Source organism: Nannospalax galili, unplaced genomic scaffold, assembly GCF_000622305.1.
Source record: "Nannospalax galili isolate Female #2095 unplaced genomic scaffold, S.galili_v1.0 scaffold1217, whole genome shotgun sequence".
Classification (NCBI taxonomy): Eukaryota; Metazoa; Chordata; class Mammalia; order Rodentia; family Spalacidae; genus Nannospalax; species Nannospalax galili.
In genome coordinates, this window is record NW_008339068.1 from 374,628 (window position 1) to 400,144 (window position 25,517).

General features: G+C 55.1%; 1 protein-coding gene across 1 annotated transcript in view; it reads right to left on the reverse strand.

The window, feature by feature from the left end:
- Positions 1–25,517, reverse strand: part of Sspo (SCO-spondin) — a 51,979-nt gene that overhangs the window by 12,116 nt on the left and 14,346 nt on the right. The window contains 56 exon segments of the mRNA XM_029563918.1: positions 431–592; positions 726–767; positions 1,346–1,563; positions 1,751–1,911; positions 3,005–3,165; positions 3,447–3,646; positions 3,738–3,834; positions 4,114–4,314; positions 4,550–4,717; positions 4,831–5,022; positions 5,107–5,153; positions 5,299–5,390; positions 5,681–5,851; positions 7,347–7,426; positions 7,537–7,567; positions 7,569–7,708; positions 7,822–7,897; positions 7,900–7,922; positions 8,089–8,141; positions 8,870–8,915; positions 8,918–8,963; positions 9,604–9,749; positions 9,945–10,076; positions 10,412–10,441; positions 10,444–10,575; positions 10,733–10,779; positions 11,663–11,826; positions 11,893–11,906; positions 12,089–12,307; positions 12,572–12,739; positions 13,560–13,651; positions 13,812–13,937; positions 14,089–14,218; positions 14,332–14,454; positions 14,556–14,637; positions 14,640–14,737; positions 15,511–15,661; positions 15,663–15,858; positions 17,038–17,188; positions 17,435–17,557; positions 18,793–18,850; positions 19,492–19,564; positions 20,024–20,174; positions 20,263–20,413; positions 20,921–21,048; positions 21,108–21,305; positions 21,580–21,678; positions 22,121–22,175; positions 22,281–22,434; positions 22,949–23,099; positions 23,186–23,368; positions 23,439–23,579; positions 23,859–23,981; positions 23,984–24,010; positions 24,313–24,544; positions 24,622–24,713. Coding sequence (XP_029419778.1) covers positions 431–592; positions 726–767; positions 1,346–1,563; positions 1,751–1,911; positions 3,005–3,165; positions 3,447–3,646; positions 3,738–3,834; positions 4,114–4,314; positions 4,550–4,717; positions 4,831–5,022; positions 5,107–5,153; positions 5,299–5,390; positions 5,681–5,851; positions 7,347–7,426; positions 7,537–7,567; positions 7,569–7,708; positions 7,822–7,897; positions 7,900–7,922; positions 8,089–8,141; positions 8,870–8,915; positions 8,918–8,963; positions 9,604–9,749; positions 9,945–10,076; positions 10,412–10,441; positions 10,444–10,575; positions 10,733–10,779; positions 11,663–11,826; positions 11,893–11,906; positions 12,089–12,307; positions 12,572–12,739; positions 13,560–13,651; positions 13,812–13,937; positions 14,089–14,218; positions 14,332–14,454; positions 14,556–14,637; positions 14,640–14,737; positions 15,511–15,661; positions 15,663–15,858; positions 17,038–17,188; positions 17,435–17,557; positions 18,793–18,850; positions 19,492–19,564; positions 20,024–20,174; positions 20,263–20,413; positions 20,921–21,048; positions 21,108–21,305; positions 21,580–21,678; positions 22,121–22,175; positions 22,281–22,434; positions 22,949–23,099; positions 23,186–23,368; positions 23,439–23,579; positions 23,859–23,981; positions 23,984–24,010; positions 24,313–24,544; positions 24,622–24,713 — 6,747 coding nt within the window.

Consider the following 25,517-nt stretch of genomic DNA (forward strand, 5'->3'; position numbering starts at 1 on the left):
AAGCAAACCTGGAGCAGGCAAAACCAGCCCCAGGCTCTCCCCAGCTCAAGTGAAGACTTCCTCTACTGGGCCAGCAGTGACCTCATCCACACCCTCAGGCTCCTGTTCTGGATCTGATACTGAAGGGTGTGTGACTTTGGCAACTGAATCTCTGTGAGTTTTTTCCCACAGGGGATAGAAATTCCTGACTCACAGGGCTGCTGAGGGCCTGGGGCATGCATGAGGACTGAGGGAACTGATGACCTTGGCAGAATACATTGCAGCTACAGGGGCTGGTAAAGTGAGCAAGAGACCTGGCATCAGATACTAGTCTGAGATTAGATGATAGTAATAATTGTTCCAAGAGAACTGGATATTGAGGTCTGGATGTGAAATTAGATGAGTTGGTTTAAGACTGTGATTAAATAGGGTCCAAGGTTGAGCCTGGGAGTCATACCTATGCACAAGGGCAGGTTGCACGGGCGCTCCTGTGAGGAGTCTCCTGCTGTGCAGTTGGCCAGGCAGAGGCTTGTGCGGCTGCGCCATGCAGGGTGAGCAGGGTCTGTGCAGCTGTGGGAGCAGGGAGACCACAGCGACTAGGGACCCCAGCCACCTGTGGGGAGGAGAGATGGAAGAAAGAGTGTGCGCACTTCCTGATTACTCAGCTTAGGCTCCCTCTTCTCCAAGTAACAGGGCTGGGGAAGGAGACCCAGGGCTTGCTCTTCCCAAAGGGAGACTCCAGCTACCTGGAAGGCCTGTCATTGGCTCCATCATGGACCCTGCAGTACCTGTGTGAAAGGAGACCCTGTTTGAAAATGTTCTGGTAACTTCAGAGCTCCTGGACCATGTCTAATGCTGGTGATCATTGCTCCAAACTATTGCTATCTAGCCCAGCACTCTACAGCTATCCCCTGGAAATACTGCAGATTTCTCCAGGATTAAATTCTTTGCTTACTTAAGCTGCTCCTGCCCTTCCAATGCTCAGCATTCTCTCCATCCCTCAAAACCCATCATAGGCCTTCTCCTCCAGGAAGCCCCCCAAAACTATTCTATTCTCAGAGAATTCCCTCCCCTCTGCACACACATCAATCTGCAGGGTTCAGCACATGCTGAAATGGGTTATCTGAGCCCTTGGATTCTGACACAGGGGTATTCGGCCCTCACCAGCTCCACACAGTGTAATGCATCTGGCAAGATCTCCAGAAGTGCTGGTTAGAGGCCCAAACAGAAGTCTAGAGCTATTAGGTAAGAGGAAGGAAGGCCCAGAGAAAGTAAGAGGGATGAACAGACACAGGAGGGCACAAAAGGCAACTGAGCCATCCTTGACCAGGCAGGTGTCTGCCCAGCACCTTCCTGCTTCCCTTACCAGGGCATTCCTGGCTGGGGCAGTACTCAAGGTCCTGAAGGGGCCCATGGCAGCCCAGGCCACCAGGAGCAGGTGTGGGAAGCATACAGTGGCGGGTGCGGGTGCCCAGTCCACCACAGGAGTGGGAGCATGGGCCCCACATGCCCCAGGGACTGAAGCTGCCATGGGCTCTGGAGCAGTCCTCCATGGAGCAAGACAGTTTCCCATGCACACAGGAGCTGGGAAGAGGGCACAGGCATGAGGGGCAGGGCAGGGTTCCTGAGGAGAAGGGCCTTCGGCCCCAAAGCGTGGGAAGACACAGCCAGGCAAAGGCAGTGGCCAGACCCCTGGGTTCCATATCCTCGCATATCTTTAGGCCCTCCCCTACAAGTCATAGCCCAGTCCCCACCTTGGTGTTTCCTTTACCAGTTTCGGCAGCCTGTTTGAAGCATCTGGCCTGGGAGCAGCTCATCTCTAGGTCCAAGGGGTGGGCCTTCCCTTCCCAGAAAGGCTGGGTGAGCCCCAGGGGCAGTGCTGGCCATCCCCAGCTCATGCAGCAGCAAGGCTGTCAGCACACAGGGACACTCCTGGATGGATGGGCAGGAGACAATGAAAGGTACAGGAAGCCTCCTACCAGGCACCTGTGTGCAGCTTCCCAGAGACTTGGGGAAGGAGAAGGAATGGGAGCAGGAGTAGGGACTTGAAGGAGGGCTCTGGGCCTCAGGGGGCCTTTTCCAGTGCACATGGGACCGGGGGCCTATGTGAGGGGCATACATGGTCCATGAGAGGCTTACAGGTTATGTGGCCTGGCCTGAGGGTCAACTGTCTTCCTGCAAGGAACACTTAGAGGGATGCAAGCAGACACAGAGGCTCTGAGAGGACAGGACTTGGCAGAGGCAGAAGGTGTCTAGCCAAGAACCAGAGGGATCTGGTTGTCTGAGTGTGAGTCTAACACTGGTGTTCAGTGTCCTCCTGACCTTCCTCTCTCTGGCTAAGTGTCACCCTAAGTCAAGGAGGTAGGACCAGGCAGCAGCTCAGGTCCCTTAAGGCCTTGACATTCTGCCTGACGGAGGCCACCGGGATTAGAAAAGGAATCTCTGAGCAGCTGCTGGTTTCAGCAGAGCAGAGGGGGAGCCTGCCTGTCATCTGTACCCACACCTGGAGATGGATCTGGGGCCAGATAAAGAGAAGGTGTGGGGTTTCTTTCCTCACGAGGGCATTGTAGGGAAGAGAGGGGCAATAAGGACCCACAGTCCCTGCAGTGGAGGACAGGGTGGGGAACATGGGAGGGGACACTGAGCCAGGTACCATAGGAGCTATAGGGATCAGCCAGAAAGACTGAGTGTCAGAGCCAGAGGGACATACAGAAGTATATGACTAGGGTGGCCTCAAAGCCCCTGTGGGCAGCCTGGTACTGGGAGCTGGGAGCCGGTGGGGAGTACAGGCCCAGGCACTGCCCTGGGAGGCCGGTGGCCTCCAGTCCCAGAGAGCTAGGGACACCCTAGGAGGCTGCCTCACCTCCACCTTCCCTTCTGAGTCCCCTAATCTCCCAGCCCCAATACTGACAGCAAAGGCTCCAGGTGGCTATCTAAGAGGCCACAGACTTCTTGGCGCTGATAAGCTGCCAGGTGCCAGGGAGGGAGGGCAGGGTCCTGGACTCTTGGCCAGCTCAGTTCTCACCTGGACACAGGCCGACTGGTGCTGGAAGGTACCCTCAGGACAGTGGCAGCCTTCCTCACAGCTCTCAGAGAAACAGGCCACCTGTCCTGACACGTGGACACAAGAGAAGGGGCATCCCCCGCTGGGCTGGCATTCACGGTACAGACGGCCAGCCGGGCAGCCTGTCTCTGAGGCAACACCAGAGTCAGTGCAAAGCTCTCACCGTTCTCACTGCCTACCTTTGTGCCCACCTTTTCTATGACCTGAAAGTCACAGTGTCCTCCCCTTGTAATGTCCCCTCCTCACAGCCCTCTTCATGACTTGGATGCTTCCTCCTTCACTTGCTAATCACTGGCCAGGGAGGAAGGTAGAAATGGAGGAGCCTATAAGCACTCAGAGTCAGGGTCAAGGGCCGTGATGGGACTCAAGGCTGAGTGGGATTATTGGATAGAGGCCGGCTTACCTCTGCAGACCTGAGTGTGGCAGGTGTGGCTTTGCCGAGCCAGTCCTGGACAGGGGGGTCGGGCACAGTGCCTGGAGCGCAGCTGTTCCCCTCCCCCACAGGAAACACTGCATTCCTCCGAGGGGCCCCAGGAACTCCACATGCCAGGGCCAGGGCAGCTGGGCACCTCGTGGCACTGCAGGATGCCTGCCATACAGGTGCTGGGGACCAGGAAAGGAGCTGCAGCCACAGGGCCTGGCCCACTTCCCCCCGGGGCACTGCTGCCCAGCTCCACAAACCTCCTTTGCTTACCAGTTGTCACATGGCCTAGTCACCACCTCTCCAGGTTCCAGGCTCTCCCAGGAGCTGAGTGTGGACCCTACTGACCGGCTCTGGTTCTCAGGGATTCCTGAAGGACACAGAAGTGAGAGCGGGGACTCGAGACAACATGGCAGCCCTGTCTAGCCCTCAGCCTACACGCCACTCTATAGCACGCATGTCTTGGAGGAAGGAGATGGCAGATGGCAGCTCCAACCTGGACCAGCCCAGATGTAGGAGATGCAAGGCTTCCAGTTCCCATCCTACAGCCTAGGGCTGGGCCCCATGAACAGGAATGCAGAGCCAGGCAGAGGGTGCTGCCGTGTTCAGTGGGCTACTGGGCAAGGGTGAGGGCGAGGGAGGTACTAACCCATGGCTCCAGGCTGGAACTGGCAGCAACAGTCAGTTGGAAGCACACAGAGCCCATCCTGGGAGAGCTGGCCTGGGGGACACCCACAGCTGGGCTGGCAGCCTGCCCACCCTTGCTGGCAGACACTGCCAAGGGACAGGTCCCGGCAGGAGCGGGGACAGGATGGCCCACAGAGCAGCAGATCCTGGCCCCCTCCACAGTCTACGGAAGGAAGGAAACTGAGAATGTGGTTGCCGAGGAACCATCCTAAGGGGTAAGTCCCTCCTATGACACCAGCGCCTGCTCTGACCTACCACTTTGTAAGAACATTGGATGAGGAGCTTGGGGTTGCCCTCTGCAGAGAGCTGTGTGTGAGCACGTGGTGGTCAGAGTCACAACCAGCATTTGTTTAAACCTACAAAGAGCTCTCCCACACTCCCCACCCCAAAGCCTTCACCTGTGCACACTGTGGAATTGTCCTGACAAGGGCGACTCTGCTCATGGCCCCCAGGGCAAGGCCTGCCTCCGTCAGAGGTGGGGGGCTGGTTGCACACCCGGCTCCGATGGGACTGTCCCAGGCATGTGTCACAGAGACCACCGTCCCATGGACTCCAGGCTCCATCCACTGCACCAAGGAGACAGAATTATCTATCTTGGGAGGCCTAAAAGGTCATTAGGTTTGGAACGAACATTTGGGGCCTCTAGGGGAGGAGCACAGACCTCTTGGGAGTATCATACCTGGGCATGCAGTGGGGTTAGGACAGGCCTCCCTCTGATTCTGGACGCCTGTCTCCCCTGCCTCCCCTGGGCATGGGCCACCACCATGCTGGGGAGCAGGGCAGACACAGGCCCTGGAGCGAATTCTCATCTGGCCCCTGCAGGGCTGGGAGCATGCTGTCCACTCTGACCATGGGCACCAGCCTCCAGGCACTGTGAGGGGCAGAGTGAACATTGTGTATGGTTGACATGACCCTGGGCCACTCTTCTTATCCCTTCCCACGAGCTGGCACGTACCGGGACAGGGCAGGTCTGTACAGTTAAGCCTCCCCTCCATGCAGGGGCTAGGCAAGTGCAGACCCAGGAAAAAGAGATGGAGGCTAGTGTGGCCTGGGGCCCCACAAAGCTACCTGGTTGCCACTTCCCTCCCCTCCTTCTTTGCCTCCTTCATGGTTTGGGGCTGTGCCCCATCTTCCTGTTCTCCAGTACCCCTGCTCCTGAAATCCATTCCCTATCCCATCACCTTCTGGGATGTCAAAGATGGTGTGCTGTTCTAGAGAGTGACCATGGATAACCTGCAACTGAGTGTGAAGCGGGGGGTAGTGGGAGCAAACATCCTGACTGTTCCTTTGTAGCCAAGCCCCTTTCCTCCCCAGGGGTACACACTCAGCCCTCAGCAGACAGAAACTGACTGCCTCAGTTTCCCCACCTATTAGATAAGGGTCATGGGGCCTTCTCTGTATCCTCTCTGGAACAGGAGGTGTCTAATATACTGCTGTCTAGGTTCCAGAGTTCAAGTGCATAGACACCAGGCAAGCCGTGCTTGCCAGCATCCTACCTCCTGCCTCAGTCACACAGCACAGCCTCTCACTAGTGGTTTACAGCCATCAGGCCTTGCCAGCTGAGTGCCTGGATGGTGATGCTTCCCAGTCAGCAGGTCCAGGCAGCTGCAGTGCCCAGGCTTCAAACAGAAAGCCCCATCAGCACTCAGCACCTGCCCTGGGGGACAGTAGCAGCCAGGCTGACAGCGCCATACACAGTGCTGGGAGGACAGCAAGAAGGGGCTCTAGTCAGCGGGACATGAAGATTGAGGAAGGGGAGAGTTGGCAAGAGTCAGAGACCAAGCTGGAAGGATTGTGTGATGGTTGTCAACCTGATGGGATTTAAAATCACCATGGAAACAAATCTCCGAGCTTGACTGCGAGAGACTTTCATAGATTGGGTTGAGTTAGGAAGACCCACCCTAAATATGGCTGGAACCATTCGATGGGCTGTGGTCTTAGACTGAATAAAAGGAAGAAAGAGCTGAGCAGCAGCATCCACTCTGCTTCCTGGCTGTGGCCATGTGACCAGATGCCTCATGTTCCTGCCTCTATACCTTCCCTACTATGATGAACTGCATCCTCTAACTGTGAGACAAAATAAATCCTTCCTTCCTTAAGTTGCTTTTGTTAAGTATTTTGTCCTATCAACACAGTGAAGAAGGAGGGTGAGGAGGGGAGAACGAGGCCAGAGGGAGAGAGACGTGTGACCTTACAACTATAGATTTTGTGCTTTAAGCACTATCTGCCTTGAAGTTTTGCTGAGAAGAGCAGGAAAGGAACTAGCCTGTCACTGAGTCCTCTGCCACTGAGAAGAGGACTAGGGGCAGGCCTGTGGGCAAACCCTTCCACTCCCCTGGACACATCTGGAACCTGGAGCCCTGCAAATGTGACTTGCCAGCTCTTAAGGGGCTCAGTGGGAGACCTGCACTGATGATGATGACCTGGGAACTGAGGCATGCCCAGGCCTCCACAGAACTCAGAGAACAGGGACCTCGGAAAGCTGACTGGCATGGGGGACTGTACCGGAAAGCTAGAGACAGGCTTTGCGTGTGGTGACCTGTGGTGACTGTGACATCTTAGGTGTATTCTCTTGCTCCTCTTCCTCCTCCTTCATCTGTCTGGAGCCGTCCCTGACCTCTTATATATTACTCTCCACATTCAGGCCTCAAAGCACCATCTTCAGAGCTCTTATCATGTTGTCCAATCTTTAATTCATGTCTCTCCCCACCCCCAAGATTGTGGGACCACAGAGAAGAGTTTTGCCTCTATCTGTGTCTATGGTGCCTGCACAGATGCACAGGAAACACACACATACAGACACACACACACATACACACACACGGCCAAGATTTGTACACCAAAATATTTATGGCACTTAAGATGATATGGTGGGATGACTCCCTCTTCCCACATGTTTGTGCTGTGTTTGCAATAGCATTTTAATTTGAGAAACATTGGCTGTACTGAATCCAAGGGCTGCTGGGTGAGGCTGGCTCTCTCAGTGACAAGGGGGAGCAAGCCTGCTGTGCACTGTCATAGACTGTCATAGACTGTCAGAGCCTCATCCATCCCACCAGGCCTGCTGCACAGCACCAGGGAAAAGGCCATGAGCCCAAGCCACACCCTGCTTCCCACAAGATGATTCTCTGGTGTCAGTTAGAAGTCAGATGGGTGTCAGTTAGAAGTCAGTTCACCAAGGGGACCCAGACTCACCACGAGGTCCTCACAGGAACAGGGACAGGGAGGGCCACAGGAGCTATATTTGGCCCCTTCAATGGCACTGCAGTTGGTCACTGACAGGACAGGATGGGTTGAGAATAGAGTTAGTCCCTGGCCTGCATCTCAGCCTGCTTCCCAGCTTCTCACCCTCTGCTCCTGGGCCCACCCCATCCTTGGCAGGTACCTGGGCATGGCCGAGCTTGGCATGCCTCCCCCTTGGGCCTGAGGTCCCTCGCAGAAACCCCCCAGGCCCTGGGGTGGAAGCTGGTTACAGTCTCGGGTACGGCTGCACAGGCCTCCCCCACAGCTCTGACTACAACTAGACCAGGGTTCCCAAGGTCCCCAGCCCCCTGCTCCTGAGGGAACAGAAGAAAAAGGAGTGTGAAAGAGTTTGAGGGTACTGGATGCAGTTAGTGCAAGGCTGAGAGATGGCCCCACCCTGGGCTTCAGGCCCCACAGGGCCACTCACGGTCAAAGCCTGGCAGGAGGCACAGGTGTGGTGGCATCTTGCAGGGCCGCAGGAGGCTGAACACATGCTCCATGGGGTCCATGGGGACCATGCAGGCTGGCCTTGGGAGTGCATGGGGGGCAGAGAGAAGATGAGCGGATGGTGACACAATACAGGGAGGTCCCACGTCACCACCTGCTTCATCTCTCCTGAGGCCTGTCTCCTCCCCACAGCCCAGGTCCATCACAGCCTAGGGAGGAGGCATCAGAAGTTGGGATCCTTTCTTACCCTCCTCACAAGGCCAGGAGCTGCAGTTGGTGATGAGTCCAGAGGTGCAGGAGCTGCAAGGCAAAGAGCAGAGGCTTGGGCACTCCAGGGGGCTGCATGTGGCCCACACAGCCTATGCTCAAACTAGCCCTCAGAACCTGCAAAGGTGACCTTATTTGGAGATGGGGTCTTTCAGAAGCAACCAAGTTAGTAAAGTTGTGACCTGCATCCTTATAAGAGGGAGTGATTTGGACCCCCACATGCACAGGGGGAAGGTGATAGAAGGAGGGAGAAGACAGCCATCTGCATGCTAGAAAATGCCAGACTGCTATCAAAAAGGGGAGGTGGGAACAGATGCTCCAACTTAGTAGGCACCTTGATCTTGGACATGTGTGGCCTGCACTACTACGACCATCAATGAAATGGTTGTGTTTATCAAACCCCTACCTCTACAATGTGTGTGTGTGTGTGTGTGTGTGTGTGTGTGTTATACTTTGCTACAACAGCCATGGAAATTAACATAAGAGACAGCTGATATTTTTTCACTGCTGGAGACTGAACCCACATGCCAGACAAGTGCTCTACAAGAATCACATGCCCAGCCTCTGAAAGAAGTCAGTCAGGGATGGGGGGCTGGAGGGGTACAGATGAGTTCAGCCATCCAGCCTGGATGGTTGTGCCTGAGGGAGGGGACGAGCATCTCTGTGGCTGACTGAGCAAACATCCCCTGCTGCTGAGCACAGGTCACTGCACAGCTGGGTCTTCAGGGGTCACAGGCCTGCTACGGCAGTGGGGTTCTCACCAGTTCTCACATGGACGAAACACAGCACGTCCTGGGGGCTGGAGCCACCCCTGTGAGTGCAGAGGCAGTCCTGGGTGGGGACACGCACGCTGTTCTGGAATTGAAAGTCCTTTGTCATCCTGGCTCCAGCCTGCTCTTCATCAGTCAAAGCCAGCACTCAGTTCCCAGTCTACATCAAGTGCCACCCAGGCACCTCCACAGACAGCTCTATCCTGGCCCTCCCATTGGGTAGAAGCAGACCCTTAGCTGTGGGTGGCATGGGGATATGGCCTCCCTCCCTCTGGAAGAAAATGACCCTCTTCCATTGCAAGACATGAAACTGAATTGTCAAGTAAAATCAACTACATGAAACACATACATATTCGATATGAACTATGTGATTTGTTAACAGTGTAATACCCCACCCACCCCACACACCATTTTCTTTAAGGTTCTGGTCTAGCCAGAATCAGCGGATGACTCAAGTGTGTCTCACTTGTCTCTTCCACCCACAGGATTGCCCAGTCTAAGACTGAGCACACAGTAGGTGCTCAGCATGTAGCTGACAATAAGTATGAGGGCCCTGCGCTTGAGCAAGGAGCCACCGAGGGTGCCTTCAACTCAGTAGAGTCTGTTTCCAGCTCCAAACCTTTGGCTCTGCCTTTGCTTAGTTTCCTGTCTGTCTCTTCTCTGTCAACCCAGGGTCCCAAGCCATGAGGAGGTCCCAGCTGTGGCCAGGCAGGGGGCATACTTACCAGCAGGAGCATCCCGGCGGGGCAGTAGCAGCCAGGGCGGCATGTGTGATTAGTATCTCTAGAGATGCTGAGATCGGCACAAGAGGCCGGTCCCTGGGCACACTCCAGCCATTGCTGGCCCCTGGGACACACACCAGGTACTGACCCTGGAGACACACATGACAAAGCGGCAGGAGGGCTGTGCACTCAGCTCTCCCCCGGGTTCCCAACCTGGGAGAGACACTAACTCTGGGTATGGCTGGGGTTGTCAGGAGAGCTATACAGTGCTAAGGGACAGGGCTGCAGGGAGGGGGTTGGTAATGTCCTGGGTTGGTGGGAATAACCACTAGGGTATCCCTCACCTGTACAGGGCTGCAGGCTGCAGGTGGAGAACTCAATGGGGCTGTGTGGGCCAATTCCTTGGGTGCGGTTTCTGTAGCCACCACCACAGGACACAAAACATGGAGTCCAGGGACCCCACTCTGCACCAGGGCCTATGGGTAGCGTTCAGATAACTGTTAGGCTCCCCTCCCATGCCCAGCATACTCCCCCCACCCCCCACCCTCGCCGCAGGACCCAGATATTCTTCTAACCCTCCCCCTTCACCTGCAGTATCATCTCCACCTCAGGAGATCCTGTGCCTTCAGGAGGAAGTGGGCTGGCCTCCAGGAGGGTCTCTCTTAGGAAATGGACTAGTAGAGTCTCTGGGGACCATCTCTTAATGGCATCCCTTAGGGAAGTCCCTTGTACTTCTCATGGGGTCCTGGAAGGGTATTCTTGGCCTCTCTCTGGAAGGTTCTTTAAGGAGGTCTCCGGTAGCCACTCTTACCTCAGCATGGCCTCAAACTGCAGAATTCATGTTGGGACCCTGGCACTCAGCACCCCCAAAGGCAGCTGGAGGTGCAGTGCCTGCTCAGAAGTGTCATCAAATGCCTACATTACAACTGCGGCTGCAGGGAGTCCATGGAGTCCAGGGGCTCCAGCCATAGGCCACTGTCAGGATGAGGGAACAAGATGCATGAAACTCAGTCAAGTCATCCTGAACCCTGAGTTCCCCAGGCACCACCAACACTCCCAGGAGACTATCTCTGAAGGGCCCAAAGCCCCCCACCATGGTCCCCAAGCACTGACAGTCACAAGAAGGGATTACCTGGGCAGAGTGCTGTGGTACATATCATCTCACCAGAGATACAGGTGCTGCCGAGAGAGGGACCACTGAATCCCAATCCAGGCCACCCAGTCACTGCCAGCTCCGTGACGGCCCAGGCATGGTGCTGTCCCTTAGTCAGTTTCATTAAGAGACATCTTTATATACTTTTTATTTCGTGTATACTTATTAAATAATTTGTACATGAACTGAGGGAGACCAGGAGACAGAGAGGAAGAGGAAATAAGAAGAAATGAGGTGAAGGAGGGGCGGGGAGAGGATGGTTAAAGTGCCCTCTGCTGGCAGGAGGTGGCGTCAGCTCTGAGCTTTGGGCACTTCAAAGAGCTGAACCCAAGGGATTCCAGGTAGAGAATTACACCCAGGAGAGAGAAACGGGAAGCTGGGAGACAGCAGAAGCTCCTCTCCAGAGGCACCATTAATAGTTGATGACTGCTGGGGGCTGCTGGGGGCTGGTAGAGTCGGTTTTCTTTAAGGGTGTGGTCCGATGGTCCGACACCCATGATTACACAGGCAGCACAAACTGGACTTGATGGTTTTTTGGGGTTTTTTTTGTTTTTTTTTTTTTAAGAACATGAAGTTGGGAGGGTGTGGGGTGGTTCTGCAGAGAGTTATAGGTGGATAGGATCAAAATACATTGTATGCATGTGTGAAACCTACATAACCCCACCTGTCTGAAACCTAGTCTTCCCACAGTCAAATGGGGTGAATATTCTTCACGGGTACCTGTCTCATTCACTGGAGTTTTCTCAGGAGCCATGCCTGGTATGTTTGTCTGCTAGCATGTTTGGCATATTGAATCCCCACAAGTGAGTGAGTATGTGTGAGTCCATGCCTGCTCCCCTCTGGAGCGCAGCCCCTCTCTAGGTACCGCCCCTCCCCTGCCCTTCCCCACCTTCCTCCACTGTAGCCTACCAGTTGTTGCAGGAGTCCAGGCGAACCACTGCTCCTGGTGCATAGAGCACACCGTGCAGTCGACAGGGGCACCAGCTCCAGGGCAGGCAGCTAGTGTTGTGCAGGAAGAGGCCAGGGTGTCTGGTGTGCCCAAAGGACTGGACACACAGAGGGTCTGGATTTCCCTAGGCGGGTGCTGCTCCCCGAGCTTTGTCCTGTAAATGGACTCACCTAAGGCAGGTCAGTGTGACTTCCTCCAAAGAGCCTGTCCTCGAAGGTCATATGTCCTTAGTCAGCAGGAGTGAGGAACCTTAGCCAAGTGTCTGAGAGAGGGAAGAGTCTTAGAGAGACGCTGGGAATTCTGGAAGTTTCCCTAGCTCAAAATGTGGCCTGTCCTGAAGCCAGAGGTCAGCAAAGTGAGAAGATAAAGGTGGGAAAAGTAAAAACTCCAGGACCTGGGCTGGGCAAGGCCACCTGGAGACTGCAGAAGGGAGCTGGTACCTGCACAGGAGTGCATGTTGCAATCTCTGGTCTGTGTATGGGGTCCTGGGCATACAGGGTTCCCAGGAGTCAAGCCAGAGCAGCTACGCCTATGGGTCTGGATGCCGCCATTGCAGGAGGCCGAGCAGGTAGACCAGGAAGCCCATAAACCCCAGTCACTTGGCACTGTCAGGAAGAGTTGAATCTATAGTCACAGGTGGCAAGATGGGGGTAGGCAGAGGGAGGGAGGGAGGGATGCAAGATGGTTCAAAACAATGTCAACGATGTGCTAGCCTCCTAGGAAGACTTGGGGTAGGGGCTGAAGGACAGCAGCCAGGTTTGCTCTTTCCCATTCTCAGTTCTTGGGGGTCATACCAGGTCAAGGGGTCATTCTGTTTTGTTCCATGTCCCACTCAAGTGCTCAGCCATACAAGGAAGGTGGGGCTGTACCTGGGCACACAGGGGAGCTGCAGGGCTCCTCCTGGGTGGCTTCTCCAGGACAGAATGTGTCACTGGGGCAGAGCCAAGAACGCTGCCACCAGCTGGGGTCCCCTCCAGGGACAAGGCAGCTTTGGGAACAGGAGGACCAGGACATCCAGGGTGTCCAGCCTGGTGTCTCTGGAGGAAAAGACAGGACCAGCCTGTTATATTAGAGGCCCTGGCTGTGCTAGAAAAGGTTGGGGACCTGGGTCATGTCTGAAAAGCTGAGGCCATGAAGGGTAAGGGTTACTCCTCTGAGCCCCTTTGCTGTTAGGAACCCCCCATTCCAAGGCCCTAATTCTCACCCTTGGGGGCAGAGGTCTGATCAAGCTCTGTGCCTGGGACTCCCCATGGTTTAGCAACTAGCTCACAATACTTTGCCCATTGTCATGGTTCCTCAGGTCAACTCTTCTAAATTTCTCTCTGTGTGACACCTGCCAGCGGTCACCACCCACTCTCTACTGACCCTTCCTTTCTTTCTGCAGCATGACCCTGGCCCAGACCCTGTGCTGCCACCTCCTCCTCTCCTTCCCCATCTTCACTCACTCTGCTCGCATATCAGTGGTGTTTCGCCTACTCTGTAGAGATCACCCCGACACCTGCACAGCCTGAGGGTCACTCAGTCCATGCAAAGGGAAGAAACTAGCACCTTGATCTGGTCTCTAAGTGCTCCTATCTGTCTTGCCTTCTGATGCACACAGCCAGACCTGCCTCAGTCTTCTGGGCTCTGCAGAAACCCATTTCACCCAGGCCAGCCTCCCCAGGTACCCAGAATATCTGCATGAAGACCTGTGTCTTTCCCACCCTAAAGCTCACTATCCTAGACCAGTTCCAGAGCCATATGCCAGAATGGAGAGGCCTTGCCCACCACCCATCCCGACTGCCAGCTGGTCTCATCCTGCCATGCTCACAGGACAGGGAATTGGGAGGAAGAAGGCAGGTTCCTGCCATACAGTACCTGTCCCACATTCTGTGTGGCAGGATTGCAGTTCCTGCCTGTCACCCTCACATGGGGCACCTCCAAAAGCTGCAGGAGGGTTGGAGGGAGACCTGGGGAGAGAGGCAGCCCTGGGCACCTGCTCTCCTCCCTTATCGTCCAGTACTCTTGCCTTCCTCGTCTTTCTGTCTTCCATCCACTGCCCTCCCAACCAGGGTGGCCTGGCTCTGATCCCTTCTCCCCATCCCTTCCATTCCCTCCCCATCTCCATACCTGAACCCAACCCTTACTCCAGAGCCACAAGAGTGGTCACAAGGAGCCCAAGGTGACCAGGCAGACCAGCCACAGGGTTGGGGGCACCCTCCTGGCTCACACAGCAGTGCCCCCTTCTCACATGCACTGCAGGCAACAGAGGGGCAGAGGAGCCGTTAAGAGCTAGAAGGCTCTGGTTAGTACCTTTCCTCCATCTAGTGCCCTCCCTGGCCAGTGCCCTCCCTCTGAGCAGAGCCCTCCCCTGACCCAGCACCCTCCCTCAGCCCAGCATGTTCACCGTTCTGTGCAGTTATCCAGCAGGAAGGCCAGCCCTGGCTGCCTCAGCTCTTGGCCCACCAGGCATGGGCAGTCAGAGAGGGGCAAGCAGTGAGAGTCCTGAAGGAGGAGTCCTGGAGGGCAACAGCATCCTGGGTATGAGGGAAGGAGGGCACTTAGCCTACAGACAGAAGGGAAAGGGCTGAGGACAGTGCTGGGGGCTCCGCTGGGCACTTCTCAGTTCTACTTTCTGGCTCTACCTCACCTTCCGCACGTTCCACACTGCAGCTTCTGTTGGCCTCAGGGTCTAGGCAGGAGGGGGGACATGGAGGCACCAGTCCCTTCTGGCACAGTTCAGCATTTATATAAACACAGTCCATCCCGCAGTCTGGGGAAGAGGGGCACCAAGTAGGGTGGGCCCCAGGGGCCCCAGAGATATAACCTTGGGATTCCACTGTGAGGTACCTCCCCCAGCCAGCTTCCCTTTACCTGTGTCACCTGGGCAGAGCTGCAAATCGCAGGGTGCCCTCTCTTGGGAGTCCCCAGGGCAGGGGGCACCTCCATTCTTGGGTCGGGGGGGTCCATACAGCCTCTCTGGCGACTCTGGTAGCCACCCCCACAGGAGACACTGCAGGGTCCCCAGGGCTCCCACTCTGCCCACACCCCAGCCACTATGGAGGAAGAACAGGGTCCACCAGAAAGACTCCAAGGAGACAGGCTATGTTAGGGAGGGGAGGGCAAAGCCAGAGAGCCTCCCTAGCCAGGGACCCATCAGCTAAGGGTAGCACCCTGTGAGTTTTACAATCCCTTCTGTTCTGGAAAAACACCCACAGGTGAGAACCCTGCAGTGGGATGCATCTGGTGGCAGTGACAAGAGCTAACCACCAAAGCCAGGGTTGGGGACCTGAGGAAAGCCTGTTACCAGGGGAGGGGTTCTCAGGAGCACAAAGAGCAGGCTGGGGAGCCTCTCTCTCGGATTCATAGAACAAAATGTCTACAAAGCCTTCCATGTGGAGCCCAGGGATAAGTGAGTGGCACAGCCAGGTGACACTGGAGAGTCAGTTTCAAACAGTCTTGGGTATTATCTCCCTTCATCTTCACAGACAGACAGACAGGTGGGTCCATGGGAGGTGAGAGGGTGGAGGTTGGAAAGACTGTCACTCCCAGTTCACATCATGAGAACGCTGAGTGAAGAGACTCCCTCGGGCCACTTACACAGGCAAGGAGGGGCAGAGCCAGGGGAGTGGGTGTCCTGACAAACCTTTTTGGGGATCAAGGCTGTGCTGATAGAGATATAACTGTCCTAGAGTCCCAGAGAGACAGGCTAGACACTGGGGTCCCAGAGGAAAGCATGCCACTTCCCCGGGAGAATCTTTGGTGGGTACTAGCCCAGGTCTCCCACCTGAAGTGGCTAATCTCTACTTCCTTCTGGGTGCTAGGCTACCTGGGCAAGCCTGTACAAAGCACGACCTGCTGCAGAGCTGGTCCACCAGGCAGCCGCCCCCTGCCAAAGGATGTCTCAGCAATCCCCGGGGCTGGAAGGCGAGGCCTGGACCACAACTGTGGCTGCAGCCACTCCAGCCAGATCAGGGTGCAGGGCTGTACCTCAAGCCAGCACATACCACAGCCATCCTCATCAGAACCATCCTGGCAGTTCGGCTGAGGGTCCCCCTCGCAGTGCTGCTCAGGGGGCAGGCACTCCCCACTGCCACAGCTCAGCTGGCTTGGGGAGCAGAGGGTCCTTGAAGCTGGCAACCCAGGCAAGGCAGTGGTAGGGACAGTAAAGGGCCCACTTGCTGCCCATACATAATGTGAAGAGAGAGGAGGAAGCCATGCAAATGATTTCTGGCTGGATGAGAAACTGGACTTCAACTTCAGGGTAAGATCAGGACAGAGCTGGCTGACCAGAGCCCCTGGCCTTCCTCTCCTCCCAGTGCCTCTCGCAGCCTTCACCAGGATGAGGCCTACATAGGGTCTTTGTTCTATACCACTCTCATAGTTTCTCTACCTGTGAGTATCCAGAGAGAAATCAGAGCATGAAGAGAGTGTGTTTCCTTGGTTATTCTCGTTCTGAGTGGGCTCCCCTGGGGTACCCCTTTCTGTGATTTGTTAACACTTTCTTTTCTCCTGATTGGAGGACCAAACTTTGATCAGAATGATTTACTTTGGATGGATGGATGGATGGATGGATGGAAAATATATGAATAGATGGGTAGATGGATAGATGGGTGGATGGATGTAAGGGTCAACAGATTAATGAATGAATGGATGAAAAGATGGGTGTGTGAATGGGATGCTGAAAAGCTTGAATGGCAAGCAAATGGATAGATGGGTAGACAGGTAAGTGGGTGGGCAGATGGAAGGGTCAATAGATGAGTGGATAGATGGATAGGCAGATGGGTAGATAAAATGGGCAGATACATGGGTAGATCAACGGGTAGGCAGATAGATGGGTCAATAGATCAGCAGATGGATAGATGGATGGATGGGTAGATGGCTGGATCGATTGGATAGATGATCAGGTAGATGAATGGGTGGGCAAATAGATGGATGGATGGGTTGGTTGATGAGTGGGTAGATGGATAAGTAGGTGGATGGATCAATGGATAAGTAGGTGGCTGAGTGGGTGGATAGATGGGTGGATGGATGGCTATATGAGAAGATGTATCAACAGAAAACTGGGAAGGTAGGTGGATGGATAGATGAGTATCCTCAGTGATCAGACAGGCCAGAGCCCGATGCCTATTCCATTCCCCTCTTCATCTCCAGACTGGAGTCTGTGCACAGACCTGTGGTAGGCATGGATGGTTCCTGCTTGGGATGCTGGTGCTTAGTGTCTGCCAGACACTGATTGCTTTTACAATTTCTCTTCATTTCCTGCTGCCCCATCTCCCATCCCCAGATCCTTCCCACATGAGTTCTCCAGACTGGAAGCCCTCTTGTCGTTCCCACTGAATGATGCGGTCTCTACAGCTCACCACAGTTCTGTTCATCGGAGCCGTCAAGACAGTCCTCTCTCCCATCACACAGCTGCTCCTGTTCCACACAGCCCGACACATCACAGGGCACCTGTCCAGGGCCACACTGCATGGGTGGGAAGGGCTTGGGGGTGACACTTTGACCTATGGGCAGGGCACCATGACAGTCAGCTAACTATGGACCCAGCCTGCATTTTCCCTTGGGTACCTCTCTTTCTGCCTTTCTTGAGATACTGAAAAAGGCTTAGGCTGGGTCCAGAAGCTGTCCATTAAAAATGACTTTGAAGCATGTGGCCTTTAACCAAGTGATCAACCTCTCAGGGCTTCTTCCCCTAGAGAAGTTGGGGACACACTGGTTTTGCAGGCAGGCAGAAAGGTACAGAATCTTACCAATAGGAGTCACAGGAGTGGCTGGGTGTCAGGGGAGCATGGTCACGGCTGCCATTCCTGGGTATAGGCTCTTGGTGCCAGAAAGGGATGTGGGGGTGGTGGCAAGCATCTGTATGGATTGCCCTGAAATGGAGAGGAGCTTCAGACACTCAGATGGCACCTCATATCTTCCCTAGGGGAGGAGGAGGGAGTGAGATGCCACTGGCTCAGCTCCTTGTCCCAGGAGAGATGGTGAGACAGACCCTGAAGAGGATATCCCTGGTTTCTGGGTGGTACAGGGTAATCACAGATATCACAGTCAATAGTCCACTTTGGGAGGACCCCAGATAAAAAAATAAGGTACAGAAGACGAGATTTAAGTAAAAGTAGAAAAAAAAAAAACTTGTTTAAATCTAAAGTTTGTACTCCAGTTGCAAGAAGACAGCAACTTCCAAGTTCAAGTTCACTGTATGATAAGGGGAAAGAAAGAACTGAGGTCACTTAAACACAGCAGCAGAAGCAAACTAGTTTTGAGCTTCCTGGCAGCTACAGTGAAAAGGATATCAAGAGACTCATTTTTTACTAAAATATTCATCTTCAAATGCAGTCATTTTTAGAACCAGATTTAGAATGAGATTAGAATGCATCCCATGAGTCCAAATGCTCTGGATATGATTTTCATAAAAGACACAAAGACATGGTCTAGTCAGACTGCTGAGTGGCTTCCATCAGAGCTCACCATGAGGAGCCTCCTAATCTCACAGATGGGGAGATGGAGGTCCAGGCAGGTGGTATGGCATGTCTAATACCTCCCAGGGTGGAGTCAAGGCAAGTTTGCTGCTCTGATGGTTCATGTTCCCTGAGACTATGGTGCAAGTGGCTAATCAGCAGCCCTGGGGAAGCTGGCATATGCCAGGCAGGGAGTTCCTTCCTTTCCCTGCTTCTGAGCATGCTAAGCCGGGGACCCGCCCACTTTCATCCCCACTTAGGACATTTTCTGCCAGCAAATACTTCAGAAAAAATGCCTGGCAACATGCCTGAGTGAGTAGAGGGGGCACAGATGGCACTAGGTGGCTCCCAACTCCATAGAGAAAACCCATACAGGCTAGGGTCTGGGGGCTACCTTTCAGGACAATTGTACAGCCCTAAGAACTGTCCCCATCCTCTGGTCTCTCAAACCCTGGATCCAGTAGGCTGAGCAGGGCAAGACCTGGCCATGACCAATATCTCTCAACCCTGCAGGTCTGTAGTCTTGGAAGAAGCCAGAGATGGGGACATGGGAGTGGTGAGCCTCTAGGATGTCACTGCCTTTTGCTTTGAAAGGGCAGATGATAACAGGGACAGGGGTTGGGGGAGGGGACAGGAGTCTGTGTACAGACCTGTGGTAGGCATGGATGGTTCCTGCTTGGGATGCTGGTGCTCAGTGTCTGCCAGACCCTGCAGAGGGAGAGAGCTCAGTCATCCTGCTCAGTGCAGGCCTGGAGAGCAGTTTCACCTGATCCATCCCTTCCCTCCCACTTCCGTCTCCTGAAGCACAGAGTTGAGGACAGAGCTGACTCTCATGTAAGATGGGCAGACTGGGCACCCCTGGACACTGGCCCACACCCTTAAGGGGTTCCTTGGTCCTGGTCTCATTGGTCTACTGTGCATTCACTTGAGCTCTTCTCCCCCAGATTCCTAGACTTCCTCAATAACCTGGTCAAGCTGTTCCTGGCATGTGACAGATACCCTCATCTTTCAAGCTTTGTCCCAGATGCCTCTGGGCACTCTGAAGCACAGAGCTCTTTCAGATTCTAAGAGCAGATGCCCTGGTGCCTCCCAACCTATGACAGAACTCTTGTCTCCAAAACTGCATCAGGTCAGTGCCCTGCCCTGTACCTCACTGCACCTGCCTGTCCCTTCATCCCCCAGACCTCCACCCAGCACCAAGCTGGCCCCAGATGGCTCACAGGCCAAAGGCTTGGCAGAGCAGCATCAGGAAATACAAGTTGGAAGAAATGCCACTGAATGTGTGGAGAAGGAGGAAAAAGTGGGCGTGGGAACAGCGAGATGAGGCAGTGAAGCCGATTCCCACTCACCTCCCTGGGCTGGGAAGGCAGCTGTCCATGGTGAGGGGAAGAGAGGGCTCGGGTGCTGGCTGTGAAATGAACTCTGGGAAGAAAAACCATCAAGAGAGCTCCAGGGAACCTGCCATGCCAGCCCCAGAGCCCACCCATCCTGAAGGGGTCAGGTAGGGCATGCAGGAGAGGCACTGCCCACTGAGGTCAGACAGACATGAGCTCTGACAGTGATTCTCAGCTTGATGGTGTCAAGATCACTGGAGGATGAGGACACCTCCCCGTCTACCCTACAAGACTAGGTAGAACCAGAGAATCTCCTCTCAAGTTTTGGGTGGTGGTGGTACTGCTGGCTCAGGGGCCACCTTTCAACACACCAGGAAAAGGCACAAAACTTTAGTCTCCCATGGTTGGCCAGGACTCTGGGGCACCCAGCTGAGACTCCTGGGACTCCTTAGCATGCAGGGTTTGTGAGCCCCCTGGAGAGTGAAGACAGGGCAAGTCTCCTTCCACATGGCTCCCCATCCACATTCAGACCAAAGCCAGGCCATACCTGCTAGTGCTTCCAGGCAGGGGTCCACACCCCTCTTCATCAGAGCCGTCCTCACAGTCCACAGTACCATCGCATGATCCTCCCTTTGGGGCACACTCACCACTGGCACAACGGTGCCTGGCCTCTGGGCACAGGGGTGCCAGTGGGGACACTGTGGAGGATATGTTACTAAGGGCTCCTGATGTCCCACTGCCCACTCCTGTCCCTCCTGCTCCTAGCCCAGTCCATACCTGGCTCACAGCCCAGTAGCTCCACCCACTGGAAGATGCTGTGTTGGATGTTGTCACTGTGGTGACCATCTTGTGGCCACACCCTGATGTGCCTTGCCTCCACCATCTGGCCAGATGTCCATACCTCAGGGGCCACATGGTTCCAGCTCCCAGGAAAAGGCTGTGGAAGAGGGTACCTGCTGCCTGAGTCTCACCTTTTGCTCAAGCTGCCACTGTGACCCTGCTTTGGTGCCCCCTTGAGTCCCGCAACCCTCACAGCATGGACACTGCACTTAAGGTAAGAGTGAACACCTGTGTAGACTGAGTCTTATGCCTTCAAGGGACCTGTCTCCCTGGGGGGATTGCCAACCCATTCCCCGAAGGGGACAGAGATGTGCCCAGGCTACTCCATGGGGACCTCCAAGGCCCTCTGTGAACTTGGTGTGTTGCTATCCCATTCCAGGCTGCTACAAAGCTTTGCATACTTAGGTCTGTTTTCCACTTCCCTGTTTTCTGCCATCCCTGGACCCTCGGCTTCATAGAGCACAGTCTATACATCCACAAGCATCGAATGCAGGGACCGCCCCTTGTAGGGGGAAGGACGAAGGACTGAAAGTCCTTTGAGGATAGACTGTGGGATTCACAAAGGGACGTACTAGACCACGCAGGGGCCTGAAGAGCTTGGTACCTTAGGTGGGGGCAAGACACTGGGCAGGATCTTTTGATAGTCATGCCACTGTAGACCATCACTGCTAATCTGGAGAGAGAAGCTGGTGATGTAAGCATCAGAAGAGCCAGTCCCCTGTACTATGATGCCTGAGGAGGGGCCAGGATGAGGCAGCCGCCCCATCACCCATGCCTTCCTCCTTACTGACCAGTTAGATTCCGAGGCCGAAGTAGGTCCAGCTGAAGGTAGAGCGGTTGGGTGTGCCACTCAGCATCCTCTCCAGGACCAGGCCCTGCAGTGGGGATCCCCAGAAGGGCTTCCCAGGTGGGGTGCTCCAGGTGGTGGGATGGTGTCTGCAGGCTCATCTTGGGCAGTCGATAAAAGCCCAAGGGAGAATAGCAGGGATCTAGGTGTGGGAGATGGGGGCGGGCAAGCTGGAGCAGGCAGGACAGAGGCTAATAGGGACATAGTCACAAGGGGAGCTGAGGGTGTGAAGGACAGAGAAATGGGGCAGGGAGGGCAGAGCTGGGGAGGGCAACTTGGGATTCGGAACTTCAGGGCCTCCATCGTGTAGGGCAATCCAGCTATCCTCTTTCCCTCACTGGTAGGGCAACCCCTCTCCCCCTGCCTGGCACGGTGGCCCTCTCATCATCCACTATAACTAACAGCACATATATTACCTCCCAGATGGGGAAGAACATAGGTATCCAGAGGGGCTACAATCTGAGGACTGGGGGCAGAGGCAGGAGTGGCCATGGAGACCACAGTTTGGTTCTCTCCTGTGGGGGAAACTGAAGGTTCAGGAGGAAGAGAGCAAAAGAGATACTCCAGTCCCCCGACGCCCCACACACTTTCTGGAGCAAAACTTTCTCTCCCAGGACTTCCCAGGGACAACCCCCAGCGGGAAGGGCCCCGCCTTCCCTTTGCGTGAATTTTGTGGCTTTTTCACTTCCATTGACTAGAAAACAGAATAAAACTACCAGTCCAAAGCAACTTTAGGACAGGCGCTGCTCCTAACCTCTGTGGGTATTAGAAAGGGACTGTGTCACTGTGCAACTAACAACTGTGTAACTGTGTGAACCGTGTGCTGGCTGAGTCCCAGCCTCATCAATCTGTAGATATGCTTTTAGGATACGGAAACTGACCCATTCCTCCCTGCCATGGTCCCCACTGGATCCTTCTCCCCTCGGGGCTCTTCCACCACCCCTCAAACCCACTCACCAGGCAGCACACAATGGCAACATGATTCTCCCTTTCCCTCTACCAGGACCCAGCTCTGTGGGGTCCATCCCTGACCCATTCCACAAGTTTCTCCAAGCATAGCCAGTCCAAGTCCACACTGCCCTCCAGATTGCCCATTCCATACTCCCAGATAACTCACCTGGGGGCAGCTGCCCAGTGGGCAATAGAGGGAGCAGCATGTAGTGCCCCTGGGAAAACACTCACACACCCTGAAGGGACCCTCACGCCCGCGCTTCCCAACATGATGAATGTGGCCCAGATGCTCATGGCTCTCACAGGGCTCTGTCTCGCACCTGGAAAGGGAAGAATGACCCAGCCTCACCCAAAGTCATCCTCCCTCCCCCATTTCCTGGGATCAAGGATATTCCTAGAATTGAGATTGTCAGTAATAAGACTGGGGAAGTCCTGAGTGAATGCCTGGTCTCCCTACTCTACTCCTCCTCCTAAGAGACCGACCACAATAGGCCCAAAAGAGAGGTGGAGAAGCAATTTGTGCCAGATAGAAGGTTAGCCTGGCTAGCTCCAGAAGGGCTGAAATAGCTATGCCCCTGCAAGCCTCACCAGAGGTACCCACTGCTGCCCCTGGATCTGTCAAGCTGAATAATCTGCAGGCTCTGTCTGCTGGCTCTTGGACCTGGCAGGCACAAAACTGAAGCAGGAAGAGGTGGCTGGGGTGTCAACTGGGGTATCACAGAACAGGTTGCTAATCTGGGGTACATAGTAAATGTGAAGGGCCCAACTTGGGGAGGGACACAGAGTTGACTTCCTAAGTAGGGGTAAATAGGATGTCAGATCCCTGTCCTGTACCTGCGGGCCTTGCGGTAGATACCACAGCACTGGCAACCCCGGCCAGAGAGTCTTGGGTTGCTGGGACTCCGGAAAGACCACTGGAGGCTTTGGTTACTGCAGGGTCCCAGGCAGTTGGCCCAGAGGGACCAGGAAGACCATCCACAATCCACTGAGAAAGGATAGCTGTCAGGGCTGGGAGGGCTGGGAAGGTTCCAGCCCCCCCCCCTCAGGGAAGGGCCTGGGGCAGAGGCTCACCAGCACATTCCGGGTTGGGTCTACAGTGACGTAGCCGCCCATCTTGGCAGAAGCAGAGCTGGCAGTCTGCCTTGACACGTTGCCCAGGCCAGTAGTAGGTGCCATACACTAGGCAGGGACACTGCCCAGGCCTCACACACCTCCCCTCTTTGCTCAGCACCTGCCCTTCTGGGCACCAGCAAACTGGGGAAAACACAGGGTAAGGTGTCAAGCAGTACGAGACCTCCACAGACCCAGTCCAGCTTCCCCTCACCTGGGCTGCTGCAGGGCTTGTCAGATGAGCAGGAGGCCTGGCCAGAGATGTCATCACAAGTCAGAGGGCAGGGGGCACAGAGCTGGAATACCAGGTCCCCGAAGCAGGTGGCATTGGGGCAGCCCTCCTGAGAACAAGGTTCTGGAAGAGGACCAGAACAAAGGTTAGAGGTCAGGGAGGGGGATTTGCATCAGAGACCAGTGTCCTACCAGTTCCCTTCATCCCCCCTGGTAACCAGTCCCCAATTCCCCCAATATCTCACCAACAAGCCCCCCTTCCTGCATTGTCCCCCCACTCTTGCAATGTCCCACCAGAGACCCTCTTGCCTAGTGTCCCACTAGTCTCCACATCTTCCTTCCCTAGTGTCCCACCAACAGTCCCCTCAATACCCCTACTTGTGCCCCCTTCCCCTTTACTCACTGGTTTGGTGGGTGCTGGGAGGGGGCCCAGGCAGCAGGGCACAGGCCCAGCCCCCATTCTGGGGTGGGTGATGCTGCTGATGTCGCGTCATGGTACCCCCACAGGGCTCAGAACACAGAGACTAGGGGTCCAAGAGCTCCATTCACTGTCCACTGAGAAGGAAGAATCAGGACAGGCAGGGTGGTAGGGACTGTGAGGCAGAGCTGGGACCCAATAGTCTCTGCCTCTCTCTAAGACCTGCTTCTCCACAGCCCCTCCCTGATCATGGTACCCCCACAGGGCTCAGAACACAGAGACTAGGGGGTCCAAGAGCTCCATTCACTGTCCACTGAGAAGGGAGAATCAGGACAGGCAGGGTGGTAGGGACTGTGAGGCAGAGCTGGGGCCCAATAGTCTCTGCCTCTCTCTAAGACCTGCTTCTCCACAGCCCCTCCCTGGTGTCCATACTCCTCACCTGCACAGGCCTCCATGAAGCAGGCCTATGACCGGTGCTCTGGGCCTAGGCAGTGCTGTAACACCAGGAGACTAGATGGGGAGGAGCATCTGCTCCTACTCTGTACCCCAGGCCTGCAGGTTTGGCTGCATGGTCCCCACGGGCCCCAGTGACTCCAGGCCCCACAGCCCTGCTCTTCCATGGAGGGCTCGGTTTCATCTGCCAATTCACAGTCGGGCTTCCCGTCACACACCTGGTAAAGAAATAGGCTCAGTATTCTGGTTGAGTGTACAAACTCTGGGCCTGCCCATTCCTACTCCCAAGCCTCACCAGCTGGAAATCAATGCAGGTGCCATTTGGGCAAGAGAATTCTGGGCAGGGACCCCCTGTCCCATTGGGGCCTCCTGAGGTCAGCATTCCTTCTGGGTAAGAAAGAACAGTTAGCCAGAAGTGAAAGCCACCTCCTAGCCCACGAGAGTACAGCCCCATTAAGAAAACAATCCATACTGTAGCCCAACTCATCTTTGCCCTGGGGACAGTGAGGGATTCCATCACAGAGTCGTTCAGAGTTCAGATACAGCCAGGGAGCCAAACCACAGGAGAAGAGGCCATGGCAAGATGGCAGCTGGGTAGAGCCTGTGGGCGAGAAGTGTCCTCCACCATGCTCCTGTCCTTCCCATCCCATCCCGGCAGAAGGACCAGCAGAGAAAACCAGGGCACAGGAAGAGGAGGTGTGAGAAGGCATGGCGCTGTCCTGGATTGAAGGAACCTTTGGGAGGCGGTGAATGGCAGGTCCTGGGGAGGAGTCAGGGTCTGATCCACTCGCCGGGGAGGTGGTGAGGACATGAGGGACTGACTTGCAAAGGCACAAAGAGTTCCACTCCAGTGAATGGGGAGAAGTTGGGAATGGTGGAGCCCTCCAAACAGACCCGCTCCCCACACCCTCAGCCACCACCCACTGTCCTGTCCCTTCTTTCTCAAATGGGAGCAAAAGACCTTTCCCATGTTCCCATAGGCCTGCCTGGAAAAGCAAAAAATTCTAAAGAAAATTTCATTGAAAAGATCAAAGGCACACAAAAGCCACTCAGCCTCTGATGCCCCCAGACCTAAGTCACTGTCTAGCTGTGCATGCCTGCCACTGCAGGGTCAACGGTGGCAGATGCCTGGGAAGAGGCTGGTCCAGCCTACTAGATTTGCCCACGGTGGGGGGGGGGGGGGCACAGGGG